A 20,605-nucleotide genomic window follows, 5' to 3' on the forward strand; every position below is an offset into this window, starting at 1 on the left:
ACATGGTAATGAAGACACGTGGTGTACTGGAGGTGGATGGATCGTGAGCCTTTCTGGCTTTCACAACTAAGACCTGTGATGAAAAACCCGCCACCCTAACCATAGCCCACGCCGCGACCATGTCACCAGCTGCCACAGCTTACAAACTGGAGGACTTGCAAGGAGTTTTGGTGATTTGTATTGACTGCCCTGTCCTGGTTTTGGGGTTTTCTATCAATTATTTGGGCAACAACAAACAAGAATTCTGAGATGTGAGTGTGCGGCCAGGGTTGTGGTGAGGGTGTGAGAGAAGCCAGAGGATGAGTGATTGTGCACTCCGGTCTGCAGAGAGAAGCCATTCTACTCAAAAGGAAGGCTGCTGACTTGTGTCAAGTCACTATCCCTGTAAGTACTGGAATCATAACGACACACCAAAGGAACGGGTCTGGGCTGCAGATTCTTGAAGGAGTGAGAAACTTTGAAACTGCCTCTCCCAGCCCACTGGTGATGGTGTGGGCTCAGACTAGCAGGCCTATCCAGAGGAGGTTTGAGCCCCGCTGACCACCTGGGAAATGCCTCATGGACTGCATGAGACACACTCAGAAATGAGCAGCCACTTCATTTGCCTATTTTGGGTACTGAGTTTTTAATCTTTTTAAAGAAAGATTTTTTTAAGATGACTTTTAAAGATTTTTTTAGAGAAACAGTTAAAAATCCTTTGCTTACCCCTTCTCCCTCTGCCAATCAAGTCTAGCATAATCCACACTACTGATCTTAATGGCACAGAAAGCACATTTTTAGGAAAAGCAAGTAAGCAAATCATCTGAACATCCAGACTTATTGTCTGGATTTTCTACATGTGTGAATTATTCGTTTTCTGAATTATCTGTGGCGACGGTGCTATTTCACAGAACTGTGGAATCTTAAAAATTCTTAGGGGGAAGGAAATTGAGAGATTACTGAGTCCAAGCCCCTCATTTTTTGGTGGAGGAAACTGAGGCCCTGGAAAGAAGAGACTTGCCCAGGGTCACGTGGCCAGATACCAGCCAGGCTGGCTCCCAGCCAGACACATGGCCCCGCCCAGCTCCCTGGGGCTTGGTCTCCTTGGTATGGACTCTTAGGTTCAAATTAGACACATATTTTAAGAGTCATCTCTGAAGAACATTGATGGTAAATCTGCTACTGCAACCCCGATGTGGTTTGTGCTCCAGGTTAGACATAAATGTCAGAAGATTATCCTGTTGTTAGGATGACACTGCCATTCTTTAAAAAATGAAGACTGAATTCTGACTGATAGTGCCATATTTACTCATCAATTTAAATTATGTTATAGACTTTTAATTTCTGGTTCAACAAAATTAAAAGTCGTTTCTGGTACTTTAAAGATTCTCAACTTTTCCACCTGTTAGTCAGGCAGCTGGTTAATTTTATATTAACATAATAAACACCTAAAAGCATCAGAAGGTGTCTTACTTAAGGACGACCTTCCAGTGACTATTTCTGGGATGTCAAATCTTCCAGTAATCTCCTCCTGGGTAGGAGAAGCTTTCACGAGCCAGTAACCATGTCCCCCCAAGCGCTGCACCGCTCTGAAGCGGGTGGCGATGCCAGAGTGACCTCTGACAGGGGCACTGAGCAACGCTGCCTTAGCAAGAGCACCTAGGAAGCCCAATGCCCACACTGCGGAGAGCTGCTCTTCATAGATCTGATAGCCCTCTGACGTGCCATCAAGCGGCTCCAAAGCTCAGAAGACCAGTGTTTTTAAAGGGCAGAATGTGTGGTGTTGCAGAGGGCAGAAAATGAAGATGATATAAAACCTGAGTTTCACAGGGCACAGGCATGGCTACAAAAATTTCGATTCATCCAACAGTTACTCTATTCCACCCTCAAATTAAACCTGCGCCTGATACAAGGAAGTGAAAATATGAGAAACCTGCAAGGGCAGGCTGTCAATGCTCAACGGACCTCTAGAGAGGTTTCCACTCCACCAGGAACTAGATGAAAATCGAGAGTGAGAAATGTTCTTCTAGCTAATGAATAGAGACTATTTAAAAGAATCCATTCTAGCATAAACTCATCTGGGAAAGGCTGGGTCCTGTTTTTATTCCCACACTAAGATTAACTGTTCTGATTCCCAGGTCTCCATTAGCTGCTTAATCATGACTGCTCCCTGGGCTGTCCACTTTAATTAACTAAGCCGGTACCTCCGGATGGCCACAGTGAGAGCCTCTGGTGAGCTGGCACAGGGACAGATGACCTCCTGGCGCAGGCCTTTACTTTGGAAGACATTGAGAAATGCGTCACAGGAAGAAATAGACCCTAGAGTGACAAAGGGGATGATAATCAGATAGCGGAAGCAATGTGATTGATTAAAAATATCCCATAATATAAAATGCTTTTGAAGTTAGGACTTAGGCACATGTGGAGTTATGCAGCATGGAAAAAATATTTCCTTTCATACAATTTATCATTTATGTTACAATGAAAGATGATATTATTCTCAAACTTATAGAACTTAAGAATTTCAAAACAGCAACTTCTATACTTAATCAAAACATTTTTGCTGACTGATGAACTTAACTTTTCTGAGACTTGTTTTACCATTTTCAATATGCATGTTCCAAGAGATAGGTAAATCTAACCTTCACTAAATGAACTTTCCTCTATATTAACTTGAATGATGAGACCCAGGTGTAATTACTAGGGACCTCTCAGCTAAACTATTTCCCAGTACAAGTTCACCTTGCTTCACGTTAAGACACATTCTTCTGTAGACTTAGGGGTAAAACCAGTTGTATATTGAAATAGCTCACAATTTATGGAGTTATTTTGTAAATGGAAGAATCATTTATAAAAGTAATACTGAGTTATCTGTTTGCAAGCCCACTTTTGCATATCAGATGTTCTTTAAGAAAGAATACACTGTTTTAATTTACAAATATTTATGTTGCAGTTTACAAATGTGGTCAGAAACAAACATTCTTTCATTCATTCACCTTGCTTCTGGCTTATATACTCTTCTCATAAAACGCTGGTTTTTGTTTCACCTGACTGAAATATTTCTCAAGGTATATTAACAGTATTCTGTGGAACCACTAATTTACTTTCCTGGGTAATTTTTGCTATATGATTTGATAATGAAATTCCATTAGAAATGACAAATTAATTTCCTGACCAATAAAACTACTAGAGACCATAAAATAATAATAGTTAATATTTCTTGAACACTTATTATATCCCAAAGAACTGTATGTAGGGATTACTTCATTTAATCCTCATACAAACTTATGATTTAGGTACCATTTTGCAGCTAAAGAAAGAGAATGATTTAAAAAAGTAAGTCATGTTCTCTACAGAATCAGGAAGCAGAACAGCCAGGACTCAAGCCCAGTGTCTGCAAGGCCACGTTCTTGACCATCATGCCACGGTGCCCTTAGGCTAGTGAGCAATACCGTTTGGTTATTATTTTACGACAACTTCTTAACTAAGGTCAAGACTAGAAAAAGAAAACCCGGAGCGCAAAGCATGAAACCTGGAGAGCGAGGACTCTCCTGCCCGCCTGCCACTTGAGCAGCAGACTGGTCACTTACAGGGGTTTGCGCCATCGGCCACTATCAGCATCCGGAGGGAGGAGAGGTTGATGTCTCTTTGATCCCTGTGTGCCACTAATGCCCAGTGCATGTCCCTGGACTTCACACAAGCCACCTTTGCTGAGAAAGAAGTAGGAGGGAAGTGAGTTAATATGTGCACCGTCAGACCATGCGATATTAAATAGAAGCCATTGTGATGAGGGACAGAACACCCGAGGGCCACCCCGGAGATGCACCTTTGTACTGGCAGACCTTCTGAATCCAGGAGAGCGGGTTCACCTTCATCAGCGAGTACGGGATGCTGATCACATGCATCATGTTCATGACGCTCTGAAAGCAATGACACACGGAGGTGAACCAGCGCGAGAACACAGGAGGCGCTCTCCCCACCACACCAACTCCACGTGGGGACAGGACAGGAGCGGTTCATCCCACACCAGGGGTCCTCAGGGAGAATGCATCCCGGAAGAGCCCTTGAAGAGACTTCAGAGCGGAAGTGACTTCTTAAAGGCTTTCTAGTCCTCTCGGCTCTTGCTTTTTTCCTTTCCAAAGCCTTTTTTATAAAACCTTTAGTTGAATGATCATTTTTTAATGGCCTTTCATAGTCTGGAAGCTTAATTCTTTCTAGTGTATTATACTAGCTTTATTTATTACACGTTGCACTGAGATGTCATGGAATAGCGGAAAGTTTGTCTTAATCACCCTTAGTCTTCCATCTAGCCTTGCTAATGTAGATTGGGAACTCTAAAGGGTTTGCTCCTTTAAAATAGATGAAACTATTCATCTATTTATTTATTTTAAATAAACTTTTAAAATAAATGGTTAGTCCCTGCATGCTGCAGGCAGAACTCACAGCTGCTTGCGTGTCATCTGGTGCAGCTGCACTCACAGACCTGGCAGTTAAGGAGCTACAGAATGGGGAGCATGGGCAAAACCCTCCCTGGTCAGTTCTGTCCACGTTGGGATTCTCTGCTACCTCAGGTGGAGGTGGAGTGAGTGGGGGCAGACGCTCTGGAGAAAGCTGGTCCAGTCCAGGAAGCTCCAGGGACAGTGACCACCTACACCCTCCCCAGTGCGAGTGAGCCTGCGCACCGCCAGCACGCGCCCTCTTGCCTCAGTTGCTCCCCCGCCACGCTGGGGGTGAGAGCATTTTTCACCACATAGAAGATGCCACAGAAGAGTGTGTGTGGCTGTCCAGCCAGAGACCTGCCTAGCTCTAGAAGGTGGCAGCAAAAGAGAGACTCAGAAACTGCTGATTCCTGGGGCCGGCAGAAATCCAGAGCAATGGTAAGCAAGGGGGTGGAATATCAACAAGATCTACTGCAGATCCACCACAGAGCTCTTGACAGCAAGATTCTCACAAGAGAGACTACGATGGCAGCAACAACAGAAGCTCCCATCACAACAGTCAAGCAGGTAGATGGACTAGGTGCTCATTAGGCTACAGGATTCTCACACAGGAGCATCATCCCACTGGACAGATAGGAAAGCTGAGGTTCAGAGTGACTCAGGCCCAAGTGACTTGCCTGGAGCCACAGAGCTACCGAAGGGCTGAGATACAAGCCTATGTTCTCTGATCCCATCTCTTCCCACCAGGCCAGCATACTCGTGAGCATGCACCTTCCGCATCTTATCATCTGCTAGTATCCAGATGGTAGAAATGAACTGCATTGATCACAGAGAGGAGTCACTGGTTTGGAGCCCCAAACCTTTGGTCTGTGTGATGCTTGCATGCTCTTGTTCTAATAAATTCTGGTTTATCAAGAAACAACTAATCCCACTTTCTGTGTTTATGTTCTTATCGCTTATGCAAAAATGACTAAAATTTCCTACTTCAGAAAAGATACAAAGTTTCAGCCTAAGAAACTTAAAAATGAAAATGGGTGAGTGAAAATTACCACATATGAAATAGACATGGCGAGATTCTAAGCAGTTATGCTACATGTATTTTTTACGTGCTAAACATATCTTATGTAAGAAGGTTATTTCTCTATTAAAAGTGCCTACAGCTTTGAACTGTTGTCACTTACTAAGTGGCACTAACAATTATGAGACATGCATTCTCTACAATGCATGTTGAATTTTCATCAAGGGGAAATCTATAAAGGGCTTTTCCTCCTGTAGCACATGGACTAGGTGATTCCCTAAATATTCATAAACCCTGATTCAGAGAGAGAAAAAGGAACAAGAATGTGCCAGCCAAATCACATATATGGGAAAGTGACCCAAACAAAGATGTCGACAGCATTACTGTGCAATCTTAAATGCCAGAAGCAGGGAGGAAAGAGACAACTTCCCATGAGCCTGAAAAAGGCTGCGTTCAGCAGCTATAACCTCATGTGGTTCGATGACTCAAGCAAGGAGCTGCTGAAACCCACAGGGTTGACTGTGCTTCTGAAAGTTACATTAGCTGACAAGTTAAGACTTCTAACAACATGACTTTTCTTTGTAATGTGGAAGGAAGGGGCTTGCCAAGCGGCTGTGCACAGAGATCATGATTCTAATTCTGACAGTAAGCAATTCAAATGTAAACAGGACACAGCAGGGTTGGGGGCACACTTACTGTTAGGATTCCATGCCAGAGCCCAACATCTTTCTTGAAATCCAACACATTCACAATTGTTTCAGCTGAACAAATAAAAAGAGATAAAAGATTTTTACTTATGAGACACAGGCACAGACCAAAAGGCAAAGAAAACCCAACATCACAAAAGGGGTAGTAACAGATCTTGGAAAAATATCATTCACTTTATCTTTGTAGAAATTCTGTAGCCTCCCAACCCATTTAAAAATGCTGGCCTGCCTGGAAAGTGTTTCTAGATGGATATTCTGACATGTACATTAACAGCAATAGCTCCTCACAGCATCACTTAAAACACCTTATTTCTTCTCTTTTTATATACTTATTTTCCTCCTCCCTGCCTTTTTTCCTTTTTTTAAAGATTCTTTTCATTTCCATTATGTGTTCTCCCAGGAAAGGGAAAATGCTGCTGGTGAATCTGGAGGAGGGAGGCGATTTCCAGCAAACGTACTTCACTGCACCCTTGAAGCCTCCAGGGTGAGGCTGGGATAATAACGGAGGCCAGGATTTGGAAGGTCAAGGAGGGAAGAGCATTCAAGGCCTATGGGGGCAGCTCTTAAATGGGAAGCAAGAAGAGAGCCTAAGAATAAGGAGTGGAAAACAACTACTACGCTGGCACATGGAGGCCAAGCTGGAGAGCCAGCTGCCAGTGGTGCCACCAACAGCGCTTTTTAAGTCAACTTGTCAACTGGCCTGGGCAGGTGGTCCAGCTGCCCACACATCTGCCCAACGCCACCTGTCATCGAGCCCCAGGCATTTGCTAATGCCTTGTCTTACACTTGCACTTGGTTCTTGTGACGCTTGCCAGAGGTTCAGTATCGTGTGCCTCACCCCTTCTGTGGTGGGCAGGCAGAGGGACTTTCAAAATAAACATGCTCAAAGGAAACAGCCTATATTCCATTTACACAAGTATTTTTCTTAAATCGAGACATAAAGAGCAAATATATACGTATTCACTCCCCCAACCTCCTCAAAAGTGACAGCCCGGGACCTTCAAGAAATTAGAGCAAGGAATACGGTTATGAAGTTGTAAGAAATGCTGGAATTAAAACTGAGAACGCTGACTAATAGGGTAGTGATGATTAGAGGCATGTGCCTCCACATGTGAAAGTGTCTGGGAAGCTAGTCCAGGGACTGAACCTCAGCAGAAAATCTCCATGAGACAAGTGAATTGTTTTTTTTTTTTTAAATTTATTTTCATTGCTCTGCCTTCTTTTTTTTTTTTTTTAAAGATTTTTATTTATTTACTTATATTTTTCCCCCAAAGCCCCAGTAGATAGTTGTATGTCATAGTTGCACATCCTTCTAGTTGCTGTATGTGGGACGCGGCCTCAGCATGGCCGGAGAAGCGGTGCGTTGATGCGCGCCCGGGATCCGAACCCGGGCCGCCAGCAGCAGAGCGCGCGCACTTAACCATTAAGCCACGGGGCCGGCCCTGAACTGTTTTTTAAAAGGAAGATTACCAGAAGGATGCGGAGTGAGGGAGACAGAAAAAGAATAGGAAAAAAGGAAAGCATTCATCCTCCAGTGCATGACAGACACCACCACCAGCTTCCTGGGAGACCAAGAAGAGATTCCTTGGGATTCCCAGGTGGGAACCAGCACCTGGGTGCCTGTGATGTCTCCAATGCAGCGACCTCCAATGCAGGTCACCTTCTGTGACTTGGTCACAGAAGCTCTGGCCAGAGGGATAACTGGTTATCTGGGCGGACTCCTCTCATGAGCCCAGTCCGTGCTGTTACCATGGTTCCCTCTGGCCACTTGACCTCTCTGCCTCCATGACTCTCTCATTCAAGGGAGAGAAAATACATCATGAAAACCACTGTTCTCCATTGTGGCAGCCCAGCCTGGGGTGCTCGTAGAACCCACCCAGAAACTCGGATCCAATTGGTAGGGGTGGGCTGAAGCATGGGCATTTTTTAAAAGCTCCTAAAGAGATTCTAATGTGCAGCCAAAGATGAACCACCTCGGTATTAATTATCTGTTATGGCGTGAGTTGTGTCCCCCACAAATTCATAGGTTGAAGCCCTAACTTCCAATGTGACTGTATTTGGAGATGGGAACTCTAAGAAGGTAATTAAGGTTAAAGGAGGTCATAAGGGTGGGGCCCTGAGCCAATAGGATGGGTGTCCCTATAAGAAGAGGACGAGACACCAGGTCTCTGTCTCCACATGCACAGAGGAAAGGCCGGCTGAGGACACAGCAAGAAGGCACCATCTATAAGCCAGGAAGAGAGTCCTCACCACCAGGAACCAACCCTGACAGCACCTTGATCCCAGACTTCCAGCCTGCAGACCTGTGAGAAATAAATGTCTATTGTTTAAGCCCCCAGTCTGTAGTATTTGTTACGGCAGCCTGAACTGACCAAGACACTAAACAATCCAACCAGTGAACCTTAAGTTGAGCTGGGTGCACACTTAACACTATTCTTATGGCTACTAGTGGGAACAACACAATCCCTCCACTGTCAACATGCATCTCCAGGGCCAATCTGGATCAGGGTCCCACCCATACCTTCTGTGTAGCCACACGCCTGTGTGAGGGCCTGGCAGTGGGTCAGCAGCGCAATCCTTGTCACGGTCACCCCAAGCACACTTCCATCCTTGCACGTCTTATACTGAAATGAGACAGTGTGTGGACAAGTGGTACTGAGAGAACAAAGCATGGGGCCCACGTCCATCAGCTCTTCCGGTTAATTAAGAGGCTGCGAGTTCCCTGATCCTAGACCTGTGTAACTGTCAGAAATGCATGAGACTCAGTTCCCAAAGCTCATGTCCAGACCCAGGGACTTACCTCGATATAGGCAGTGTCGTTATTTGCATCTTTAATATGTGGGAACCAATCTCGAGGAGGTTTAGAGAGATGTTTTGACTCTGTGACAAACCATAATAGCTTTGGCCAACCTTGGAAATAAATGACAAATTCCTTTTAGGTAAGCGTTACCCAGAAACGAGGTGTATAGAATTACTTTCCCTGTTCACATGCCATGCTTTACACCACCACAAGCTAGATGGACTCTGATGTTTCCAGTAAGTCTAAGACAACATCAACAGCGCCATAAGTCACAGCCAGATAAATCACGCCACACCACAGGCTGATACCACGTGATGTGTTATCTGAGACATTCACTTGTGGAAAAGCATGTGTCTTGCAACTGATGGGATGTGGTACGTTCTTCCCAAGTGAAAAGCCGGCCTTCCGACTTGGCATTTGGGGCTTGGGCTACCTTTGAACTGTGGGATCTCCCCTGTTGGGCTTTTCGGCAGGCCTTTGTGGCAAGCATCGCTCGTCAAGGCTACCGTCACTCCACAGCTTCCAAGCAAGAACCCGATCTGCTGGCTTCCTGCATCCTGAGAGAGGGCAGCAAAGAGAGAAGAGTCACAAAGCCAGTTGATGGCTGTGCTCCTGGCAAAACACGACCTCGCCCCCAAGTTCTAGGATGGAACGAGCCTCCCTGAACAACCAGCAATTCGAGGCACAGGCTGGAGTCTGTGGAACCGGGATCAAATCCCAGGCTGCCACCTGCTAGCTGCGTGACCTTGAATAGGGTAGCTTGCTTGCTTGGCCTCAGTTTCCTCATCTGTACCACTGGGGTAAAAAGCAGAGCCTCATAGGTCTGTTATGGGGGATGAACCAGAAGAGCACACGTAAAGTGCTCAGCATGTGGCTGGCACGCAGTGGGTCTCATTAAAATGCTGCTGTTAGGTTTCCCTCCAGTTCCATAAGACTGTGACTGTAGGACATAATTATTGTGGAGAACAGAAAGGGTCCAAGAAAACATCTTTGTACTTAATAATTAACTGCTATCCAGTGCCTGGTTTAAAAACTACTCAGAGCAAAGGGCTCTGATGTGTTTGATCACATCTGGTGTGGGCAGACTACGCACCCATTCTGGACCAAAGAAATGAAGACCTGTCACCTTTCTCCACCCTGAGCACATCCCGCCTGATGGAATGAGGACATGTATTTAGTGCACGTGTATTGGTGGCACAGAGGGCTGCCCCTGAATGACGACACCAATTCAGGGACATGGTGTCCGAGCGGATGTGCAGGATGGGGCAGCACGGGACCCACCGACCCTGTGAGTTCTGTTGTTTACTGTTTCCAGCTGCCCCATAGGAAGATGGACGAGCAGCAAGTCGGTTCAATTCAATTTCTTTACTCCCACCAGTCACTCTGGCTACGATTCAGAAAATAAAACGAAAGCCGTGAAGGAGCCGACATCCCTACACAGAAACACGACTACTGTAAACCTATCACCTCTGTTTGTTCCAACATGCCTCCACCTGAACCTTCAGACAACCCGGCAGGTCTGTCACTGGACCAGACTCGGTCTCCTGCTGCTCTGCCCGTCTGCGCCTTGCTACCAGAAAACGTGAGAGGATGCTGGTTCTCACGTGGGTAAAATCAGCAGCACCAACATCTCAAGGCTGTAGCTCTCACGTGACTAGTTCACACTTTTCCTATTGTAGATTTAAACCTACAGTGGAAACCAAGTACCTCTCTGTGGAACTGTGCACAGCCAACCTCCCATCGCCCGCACAGCCCTGAGAGGGGAGTGGGGGGTCTGGTGCTCGGTGCTGGGACGTTACCAGAGCAGGGACTCGCATGGTTCTTTTCCTTCAAGCAACACTCTTTCAAGTAGAGCTATGACCAGTCACTTTGATGTGACCTTGGATATGACATCACCAAACGTCATGACCACACAAAGGGGAGGGGAGACAGGCTCTGAAATCAGGTCAGCGGCAGAAAGTGTTGCTTTGTGAGCATGAACATGCCGGCACGTCCACAGCAAGGCCTCGTGGGACAGCTTAGGACAGGGAGCACCAGTGGCCTGCCGAGGGCTCTTGCTCTGATCGTGGTCCTCCTGGCAGAGACCTGCTGTCCCCTGAACACTGTCTTTCTAATATCTGCTCCTAAAGACACCTAAAATACAGAGGAAGAGATGAGAGACGGCGTGGGAAGGAGAGTAACTGGGAACAGGGCGCCACATTTACACAAAATTCAGCCTTCAAGCCTACTTCTCCCTCAGCCGGGAGAAGCTTCCTGTCCTCTTCATCTGGAAAATTCCTACTTAGAGCTCCAGTCAAATGTCAACTTCCCAGAAATAGCCCTGCCCGCCCACTGCCATCAGGTTGAGATGAGAGCCCGTTACCCGCACTCAGAGCGGCCTGTGCATCTCCTCTACACACTGCGACCCTTGAAATGCCTGGAGCCTGGAGCCTGGAGCAGAGCCCCAAACGTAGAGCCACTCTCAACACACAATGTCAAAGCTGAGGTCCTCTGTGGGCCAGTCTCTCCACAGACCCCGAGGACAAGGATGTTTGGACGTACCCACACCATGATCCACAAGGAGCTCTCACACCCCCTTTGGAATATCTGCCTCCATCTGGCCTGACATGAAGCGACTCAGGGAAGCAGCTGCCCACTTCAGGAAGAATGTGAGTAGCACAGGTCTCCCAGCACTCGCACTCCGGCCCTGACACCATTATCTGTGTGCCTTCCCCAGAATGAGCAGTTTCTGGCCCACAGGTTCTTTCTCAGACAAAGGCAGGGGGCAGCTCGCTGGGGGCCTTCCTCTTAAGGCTGTGCCCTCAAGGACTGCTGCTGATGAACTCCTGTCACAAAATCTTGCTAATGATTCTTCTCTGCTGTTCAAGAAAAGCTGGGCCACACCTAAGTTCAAACTTTCCTCTGACTTTCGATCTGTCTCCACTATGTAGAGAGGTGACTGATCACGTCACTTCCTAGGAATCTTCTCCTCACCCAGTCTCTCTGACTGCATTCAACAGGCCAGTGTGGACACATCACCCGACCACCATCCACCCCAGTCCATTCCAGGCTCCCTGTCAGAAAGCCTCCATCACATCCATAAAAATGATTTTCTCTCTAATAAACGCGAGTTAAGTTCATGGGAAGTCCCTCTCACGAACTCATTTTGGGTTTGTGGCCCCACAACTACTAGCTAGTGTTTATCCAACTTTGTTCCTTGCCTACTCAAATGGCTGCCTTAACTGTTTGTTAGCTCCCAGGAGGTGGAGTAAGACAATAATGCCAAGGTGTACTGGAGACAAGAACTTCAGACACATTACTCTGCAGAGTCAAGACAAAATATGCTACAGACCAGTAAGTTTAAAGATTATTATGGTCATGCAACCAGGTAGATGAAAGAAATGTGACACAAGAAATTTCCCTTATAAATACTAAGATAAATTTGTCATTAATGTATACTTTTTTGCCAATTAGTTTTTAACTTTTTATTTGTAATGGAAATTCCAAGTACCCACAGACATACAGAGAAAAGGAGACAGAAATCTCATGTACCATCATCTAGCTTCAACAATTATCAATGTTTGACAAACCTGGTCTCATCTTTTATCCCAAACACATGCATGCACACACACAGACCAGATTTAAAACGAATCCCAGACATGGGCACATCCTTCCACCGATACATACTTCAGCGGGGTGGATTTTCGCCCTTGAGGAGCCCTGGTTCCCTCCCCACAAATCCTCGTCCCAGGGTCTCCTCGCTCTGATTTCCTCTAGCAAAACACACTCCTGAGAAAGGGCTCATGTGACTGTTCACATGAGGTTGTAAAAATGTGACATTGATATTACTCCTTCCAGAGATATTTCACTTTAAAGGACATTAGAAAACCTTTTTTAAAGCAAACAAATGGGTTGTGTTAGAAGTCTAAGGAAAGGACGATTTCCCTGGGTGTAAGAGAGCGAGCCTCCCAAGACGGTGCTTCTCGAAGGAGGGACTCCTCTGAGCCCTGGTATGGTGCTGCCCCTGGAGCAGGCACAGAAGCGAGGGCTGGTGGGCCAGGCCCTGGCCGGGTCAACTCCTGTGGCTTATGGGGCCCATTTGTCTCTGGTCCTATTACACTCAGAACATGCACAATTTGGCTCCTCATCCTAAGGCCTTGCTACTTCTCCGTCAGACTCATGTGCCGTGGCAGAGCCTCTACTGGTGGAGGGGAAATTCTGGCTGAGCCGACTTTTGCTGGCTGACAGATCCGATCTGCTGACAGCTGGCCTCAACAGACCAGCTCAGCTACCTCACAAGGGTGATGGCGACAGGCATGTTCCAGATCTGCTGTGGCCACTCAAGGCCCTTCTGGCACAGTCGTGTGGATGCTCCTCCCTCGCCCCTCCACACTCCCGGGCCAAACTATCGCAGGGACACCATTTCTCCTACTCTGAATGCTTCAAGGGAAAAGTGAGCTTGCTCCTCTCACCCCAAGAATTAGAACAGAGAATAAACAAATGCATGTGAGACTCAATTGTTTAGTTAGGTTCATTAAACAACAGTCAGGATTCAGAAAATGTGGTTCTTGTGAGGTCCTTTATCTTAGGACAAGTCTGGTGGGCACAGAACTGGTAGATAGAAGAAATATTCACACTTTTCATCACCTATGCTTATGTGCACATCTCACTCCATTCCCAGCTACACTTGAGCCCATGGATTCTTTTATTTAAAAATAAGCAAAGTTTTCTAAGACAATGAACATCATGTTCTGAAGTCACAGAGCCTGAGGCCCGACGCACAGTTCTGGCTTAACCGAGACATGTGTAAGCAAAGTCATCTCCTGGTGCTGTTTCTCCTCAGAAGACGCTCTGATGGAGAGATGGCCAGGAGGGAACCTCAGCCCTTTCTTCTGAGAAGGGTTTTCTGGTCCCGAGGCTCAGGGTGATAACATGAGGGTCTCAGTGGGCCTGGGAGGTGAGTGAGAGAGAGCCACCTGGGAGGTCACAGCCTGGGATGCCTAAGACGGTGGGCAGGCAGGTCCCAGGAGGACTGAGGAGGCACAGGTGAGGAACCCTGGCCCTGCAGCAAGGACTCCCAGCTCCCCTTCCTGCTCCGACCAGGATCTCCAGCATCCCATGCCTGCATTGACCCTCACTGAACCAGTGGGGTCACCACTCAGGGTTCTTGTCAGCACAGGGGCCTGTTGGGACCCAGTGGATAGGATAAAGCCTACCCAACGACAGAACACCTCCCTTTCTGCCGATTATGGCTGCTGTGACTTCATACCCTCACACTCAGAGAGGTTTCCAATACACTGAAAGTGAGCGGTGCATCCTTTACCTTTCTTGTCAGTGGTACTTCGATGGGCACAGGAACGACTTCGGCAAGCAGGCAGCCATAGAAGGCCACCATGGAGGCCGCGGGGTCGTTGTTGGGGAACACCAGCGCCACCTGGACGACACAGGGGTGGGATCTACCATTAACAGGACACCATCAGCTTTTAAAACACCAGGGGAGGACGCAACCCGCGACAGACAGCAGGTCGCACTCTAACTAAGAATGGACAGGGGAACAAAAATCAGGTGCCCTGCTTAAAAATGCATTTTAGTAAGACGCCTTTTAATAAGTATCGTGTACTTTCCTTTAATTTTGTGGAAGGCAAACATATCACCAGTCATCTATAATGCTGTACAGAACACAACTATCCTTGTTATTGCAAGCTACCTTCCACATCGACATGTATTTTTACATAGATGAAACTACAGTGCACACACTTCTGTTTTCCACTATTCTTATGGCTTTATAGACACTTCCTCATCTTTCCATGTGGTCTTCACAACTGAGACTGAGCGTTGTGTGCTTTCTTACTCCGTGCTAGCTGGCAGCTGGGAGCAGGACCACACAGGACTCATTCAGATCCCGGGTCACCGTAGCTCCGGGATCTCGGGCACAGTCTTAGTCCCTCTAAGCCTGAGTTTTCTTATCTGAAAAACAAGAATACTCATAGAGCCTACATCTTAGCATGTGGTCCAGGTCAAATGAGAGAAGGCACGTAAGAGCTCAGGGTGCCACCTGGCACACGGCATGCAGCCGTGAACGTGAACTACCCGGTATGCACTGACTCTCGGTACCAGCAGAGGGGGCGGGCCGTCAGTGAGGGTCTTGGTTTTCTGCCCTCACAGGTGAGCTTCAGAGAACATCTGCTGACACATGCTCCCCGCTCCACTACCTCCCCAGTGCGGCCTCTGAGGAACTAAGAGTAGATAATCATGGAGTTCTAAAAGTTAGGTTAAATTACCACCAAATAACCAAATAATGGATAGTATGATTTCAAAAATGTTTTCTTCCCCGCCCCCCCCCAAAGCCCCAGTAGATGGTTGTATGTTATAGTTGCACATCCTTCTAGTTGCTGTATGTGGGATGCAGCCTCAGCATGGCCGGAGAAGCGATGCGTTGGTGCATGCCCGGGATCCGAACCCGGGCCGCCAGTAGCAGAGTGCACACACTTAACTGCTAAGCCACGGGGCCGGCCCACAAAAATGTTTTCTGATAGTCCTTAGGGTACCTTAATGACAAACAATCTTCCACGGGATGGCTTATAGTTATTCTTCCTCGTATGAACAGTTTTCATTTCCCTTGCCTATTTATCTGTTAGTGTTTTGACATTTCCCCTGAAATCCGGATGAATTTTAAGTATATTCGATAATATTAACTTACATTTGATGCAAATACTTCTTGATCTAATATTTCGTTATATTTTTATTTGTGCATTTAATGTTTGATGTAAATTTGTCAAACTTTTCCTTTATGTTATCACCTATTTAACAAATATTTCACCCAATTTAAATTCATCTGGAGCTCACTTCAGTGTCTGCAGCATAGACACTACTAATTTATCGTAGACCCAGCTGGCTCTCCTGCTAGCCCATGCTCCTTCTGGAGTAACCCTTGTTGTTCCCTTGCTTTGGAAAGCCTCCTTCAGGACACGCAGTTGTAACAGACAGTCCTACTTCTGGATTCTCCACTGTGTGCTGCGGAACTCTGCTTCTATCTTAGCATGAGCCTCTCTCACGTGTGCAGTGGCATAGGCGTTACACCTTCTCATGGACAATTAAGTTTGGTATGTATTCATGGGAACATAAATCCCATGATTGAACATATGTATATCCTTGTGCATTATCCCATTCAAGAATTTAACCAATTTTTTCTTTAAAATGTCCTAACTAGAAGGCATTAATTTTGTCATGAACAGCTAGATAAGACACTCTATCTCAATATCTAAATAAGCAGGTTGGTGTCCTAGTATTCAGATGGCCGCTGAGAATGGAGCAGGTCATATCTTAAACTTGTCTATGTTGGCAATTTAGCAATACAGGATGGTTGGTGGAAACAAAATTAAATTTGGGATTATATGAAGATTTCCTGTCTATATGGCATTCCTGCAGTTTATGAAAATTGGCTACATGACAAAGAAATGAGACTGTAAGGCAGGTTAAAGCCATTCTGCACTACTGAGGAATTTTATTCGAGAAACCCTGTGAAATAATTGTTGATTATATTAGTCCTTATTTTGTCCCAACAGCACTCAGTCAGACGCCAGGCTACCACATTAGTAGGACTTTCAAGGAGGAATAAAAGGATTTATCTGTATGTCTATGCATATGAACCACAAACAATTATTTTTAAAAACTATCTGAGGTTTGCATGAGCCTCGGGTGTTCTGCCTTCAACTGGTGGGCTGAAAGCTGATAGCATCTGTTTTTAGATCTGGATCTGGCAAAGCAACAATATTCAAGGTAGTATTTGCAAGAGTACCACGGCCACACAACTTCTTTCCCTAAAATAGACCAAGATGTTTGAGGAAGTCATCAAACTGCAGTAAAAATGCAGAAGACACTGAAGTTCCATCCAAAACTGATGGTCACAGCCATTCATGGAAGACCAGTCAAATGCTGACTTGTTAATCTTCTGGGAATATCTATTCTGAGGCAGAAGTCTTCATCAAGAGAACAGAGATAAAGAAGGTGACATTCCCAGAGCCAGACTGGGTTAATCCTGTTTCCCAGATTAGGGTCTGGTTCCCATCCCAGCTCTGCTCAAAGGAAGATCAACTTGACCCAGGATTTAAAATTCCTGCTGCTTTATCACTGAAGTTCACGCTGATGAAGCCATCTTATATCGCCTTGCAGAGTTGTGTTAAAATAGGATGCAACGTTATATTAATGTAAAGTGAATAAAAGCAGAATATTAAATTGTACATTATTGTATGCTCTCAACAATATAAAAGTAATAGACAGAAAAAAGTCAAATACTTAAGCCTCTTTCAGAATCAAAACTGAAAGGAATTTTTTTTGCAATTTGTTTTAAGGAAGGAAGTCTATACTTACATCATCCTCATTAGGTTTTCCTTTTAGATCTGAATCAGTCACACGTCCTATTTCCTGCAGACTCCACAGTGATTCCAGCATAACACTATACATACAGGCAGATGCCTCATTTCCTTGAACCCACACAGGCCCCTTCATTTCATCCTCTACGTACTCCTTTGGTATTTCACTGTCCCTTGTTATCCACATAGCACAACAAACCAAGAGGTGAGAGCCCATCCTGAGCCTTTGCTAAGGTTTAATCTTGTTAAACTGACTCCGTCTTCTTCCTCCATGGCTCTTCCTATACCCAGCCCTACTGTCCAAGTCTGGCTTGTTCGTCCTCTGCATCCCACAGACTTCCCCCACCGAGCTTCTTTTCACATCTTCTAGAACCTGACCAAGGGCTCACTGGCTTACTTTTTCTCCCTGAGAAGGCTTCTCAGATCCCAGATGCTCCCCAAATGAAAAAGCTCTCTCTCTCCTTCCCTGTATCTCTCACTGCCTCCTTTGGGGAACTGTGTCACTTTCTAATTTATAGAAAAGCTAATTATCAATGTGTATTTATTTAATACTGCAAGCTCCCTGAAGGCAGGCTTCACATGTGATGCATCTATGTATCCTACTACAATATCCGGAAAATATTACTCCTACTACAATATCTGGAAACCCTATTCAGCTTAGGCACATAAAAGCCCAAGAAGGTACTCCCCAAAGTGCGTTAACAGGGTCACCTACATGAAAAGTGTCTATAATTTTTATGCTAAGGACTGAATGTTCACTATTCTGGGGAAAATTATGTTTTATTCAAACACGGTTTTCAAAGAGGGTAATGAATCCTGTTTATTGAGACAGAAGGTTATTATCAACTGAATACTACAGTCATGTATGCTTATTTAATAAATATTTATACACACATGCCAGATGCTAGCCACATTAATAATTTTTTTAAGGAATAATTTAGAAAAGTAGTCCCCTTACACAATTCAAACCAGCCTCTGCCAAAACATCTCTTTATGTATTTTATTCTATCAAAGCTGTGCCCCTCACATTCCTACTGACATCCTAGCTGAACAGAGGTGGTTTATTTTGTAATTGTTATTGCAGGGGAACTTGAAGAATCTGGAGGCTATATTATAAAAGAATTTTTTAAGTAACTACTAAGACTATTAAACAAATTATAGATAAAGGAGATATTATATTACAATTGACCTTTTTATTGTGATAAAATATACCTAACAAAGTTTACCATCTCAACTATTTTCAAGTGTACAGCTCTGTGGCATTAAGTACATTCACATTGCTGTACAACCATCACCACCATCCATCTCCAGAACTTTTTCCTCTTCCTAAACTAAAACTCCGTCCCCATTAAACACTAACTCCCTATCCCCCAACCCAACCCCTGGTAACCATCATTCTTCTGTCTCTATGAATTTAACCACTTAAGTACCTCATATAAGTGTAACCATACAATATTTATCCTTTTGTGACTGCCTTGTTTTACTTAGCATAATGTCCTCAAGGTCCATCCATGTTTTAGAATGTATCAGAATTTCCTTCCTTTTTAAGGATGAATAATATTCCATTGTGTGTTTATACCACATTATGTTTATCCATTCATCTGTCCATGGACAATTGGGGTTGCTTCCACCTTTTGGTTTTTGTGAATAATGCTGCCATGCCCATTGGTGTAGAAATATCTGTTCAAGTCCCTGCTTTCAATTATTTTGAAATTGAAGTAAAATTTATTGGATCAAATGGTAATTTTATGTTTAGTTTTTATAGGAACCACCATACTGTTTTCCATAGTGGCTACACCACTGTACGTTCCTACCAGCAGTACACAAGGGTTCCAATTTCTTCACATTCTTGCCAACACATTATTTTCTGTTTTTTCATAACAGCCATCCTAATGGGTGTGAAGTGATATCTCACTGTGGTTTTGATGTACATTTCCCTAATGGTTAGTGATGTTGAGCATCTTTCCATGTGCTGATCAGCCATTTGTAAATCTTCTCTGGAGAAATATCTACTCAAGTCCTTTGCCCATTTTTTAAACTTTTTTTTTTTTTTTGGTTTCTGCTGTTTCTGCTGTTGGTTTCTGTTGTAGGAGTTCTCTATATATTCTGGATACTAATCTCTTATCAGATGTATGATTTGCAAATATTTTATCCCATTCTGTATGTTGCATTTTCACTCTTGAAAGTATCCTTTGGTGCACAAAAGTTTTTAATTTTGATAAAATCCAATTTATCAATTTTTTTGTTGCCTGTGCTTTTGGCATCATATCCAAGAAATCACTACCAAATCCAATGGCATGAAGCTTTTCCCCTATGTTTTATTGTAAGAGTTTTATAGTTTTAGCTCTTACGTTTAGGTCTTTGATCCACTTTGAGTTAATTTTTGTATATGGCGTTAGATGAAGGTCCAACTTCATTCTTTTACTTGTAGATACCCAGTTTTCCCAGCACCATTTGTTGAATAAACTATCCTTTCCCCATTTACTGTCTTAGCATCCTTACTGAAAATCATTTGACCATATATGTGAGGATTTATTTCTGGGCTCTTCTTCTATTCCACTGATCTATGTCTGTCTTTATGTCAGGCCACACTGTTCCGATTACTGCAGCTTTGTAGTAAGTTTTATAATCAGGAAGTGTGAGACCTACAATTGACTTTTAAAAGCTGGAGGTCAAACTTGTTCAATGAAAAATGGGAAAGGATCCTAATCCACCACAGAATCCTGGGGCTGCAGAAATCTTTTTAAAAATGCCCTGTAATGGGCCCCCGTCTCTATAATCTCTCTCAGTGGAATCAGCTTGTGTTCTTGTTGGTTTATGGTGCTCTACAATGATATTTTTATAAAATTCATTGGGGAGGTCCTTTGGGTGCAGGAGGATAAACCAGTCTTGGGGCATCTGAGGCACACAGCAGCACATGGAAAAAAAGGTACTAATTTGAAGGCAAGAAAACTGGGTTCTATACCCAGCCCAGCATCTAAATCAGGATGCAAGGCCTGGACGAGACTGTTGATTGCTCTGGGTGTAACATTAAAATGGAAATACTAATACCTGCCCTCTGCAACTTATCAAATTGCAGTAAGAATAAAAATTTGCTTTTTAATGAAAGAAGTAGCCTATATCAAGAAATTTAACACTGGAAAAGGAATGGTACCAGCAGTTTGCTGCCAAGATTGTTGGTCTCACTGACCAATGTAAAAAAGTTTTAAATATAATTGTCCTGCTCACTCAGGAAGATGACACAAATATGTTTCAAACCAGGAGACAATATATGACAGCAGATAGGAACACAGGCATTGGGGTCTGACAGA

General features: G+C 44.6%; 1 protein-coding gene across 6 annotated transcripts in view; it reads right to left on the reverse strand.

Moving 5' to 3' along the window:
• Positions 1-20,605, reverse strand: part of DIP2C (disco interacting protein 2 homolog C) — a 443,076-nt gene that overhangs the window by 101,030 nt on the left and 321,441 nt on the right. For all 6 annotated transcript variants that reach the window (XM_058532329.1, XM_058532328.1, XM_058532326.1 and 3 more), the window contains 8 exons: positions 14,246-14,356; positions 9,377-9,500; positions 8,944-9,053; positions 8,665-8,767; positions 6,133-6,197; positions 3,806-3,899; positions 3,570-3,689; positions 2,184-2,298 (listed from right to left, as the gene is read on the reverse strand). In XM_058532329.1, the coding sequence (XP_058388312.1) occupies positions 2,184-2,298; positions 3,570-3,689; positions 3,806-3,899; positions 6,133-6,197; positions 8,665-8,767; positions 8,944-9,053; positions 9,377-9,500; positions 14,246-14,356 (842 nt within the window). The remainder of the gene's footprint in view (positions 1-2,183; positions 2,299-3,569; positions 3,690-3,805; positions 3,900-6,132; positions 6,198-8,664; positions 8,768-8,943; positions 9,054-9,376; positions 9,501-14,245; positions 14,357-20,605) is intronic.

This window comes from Diceros bicornis, chromosome 36, assembly GCF_020826845.1.
Source record: "Diceros bicornis minor isolate mBicDic1 chromosome 36, mDicBic1.mat.cur, whole genome shotgun sequence".
NCBI lineage: Eukaryota > Metazoa > Chordata > Mammalia > Perissodactyla > Rhinocerotidae > Diceros > Diceros bicornis.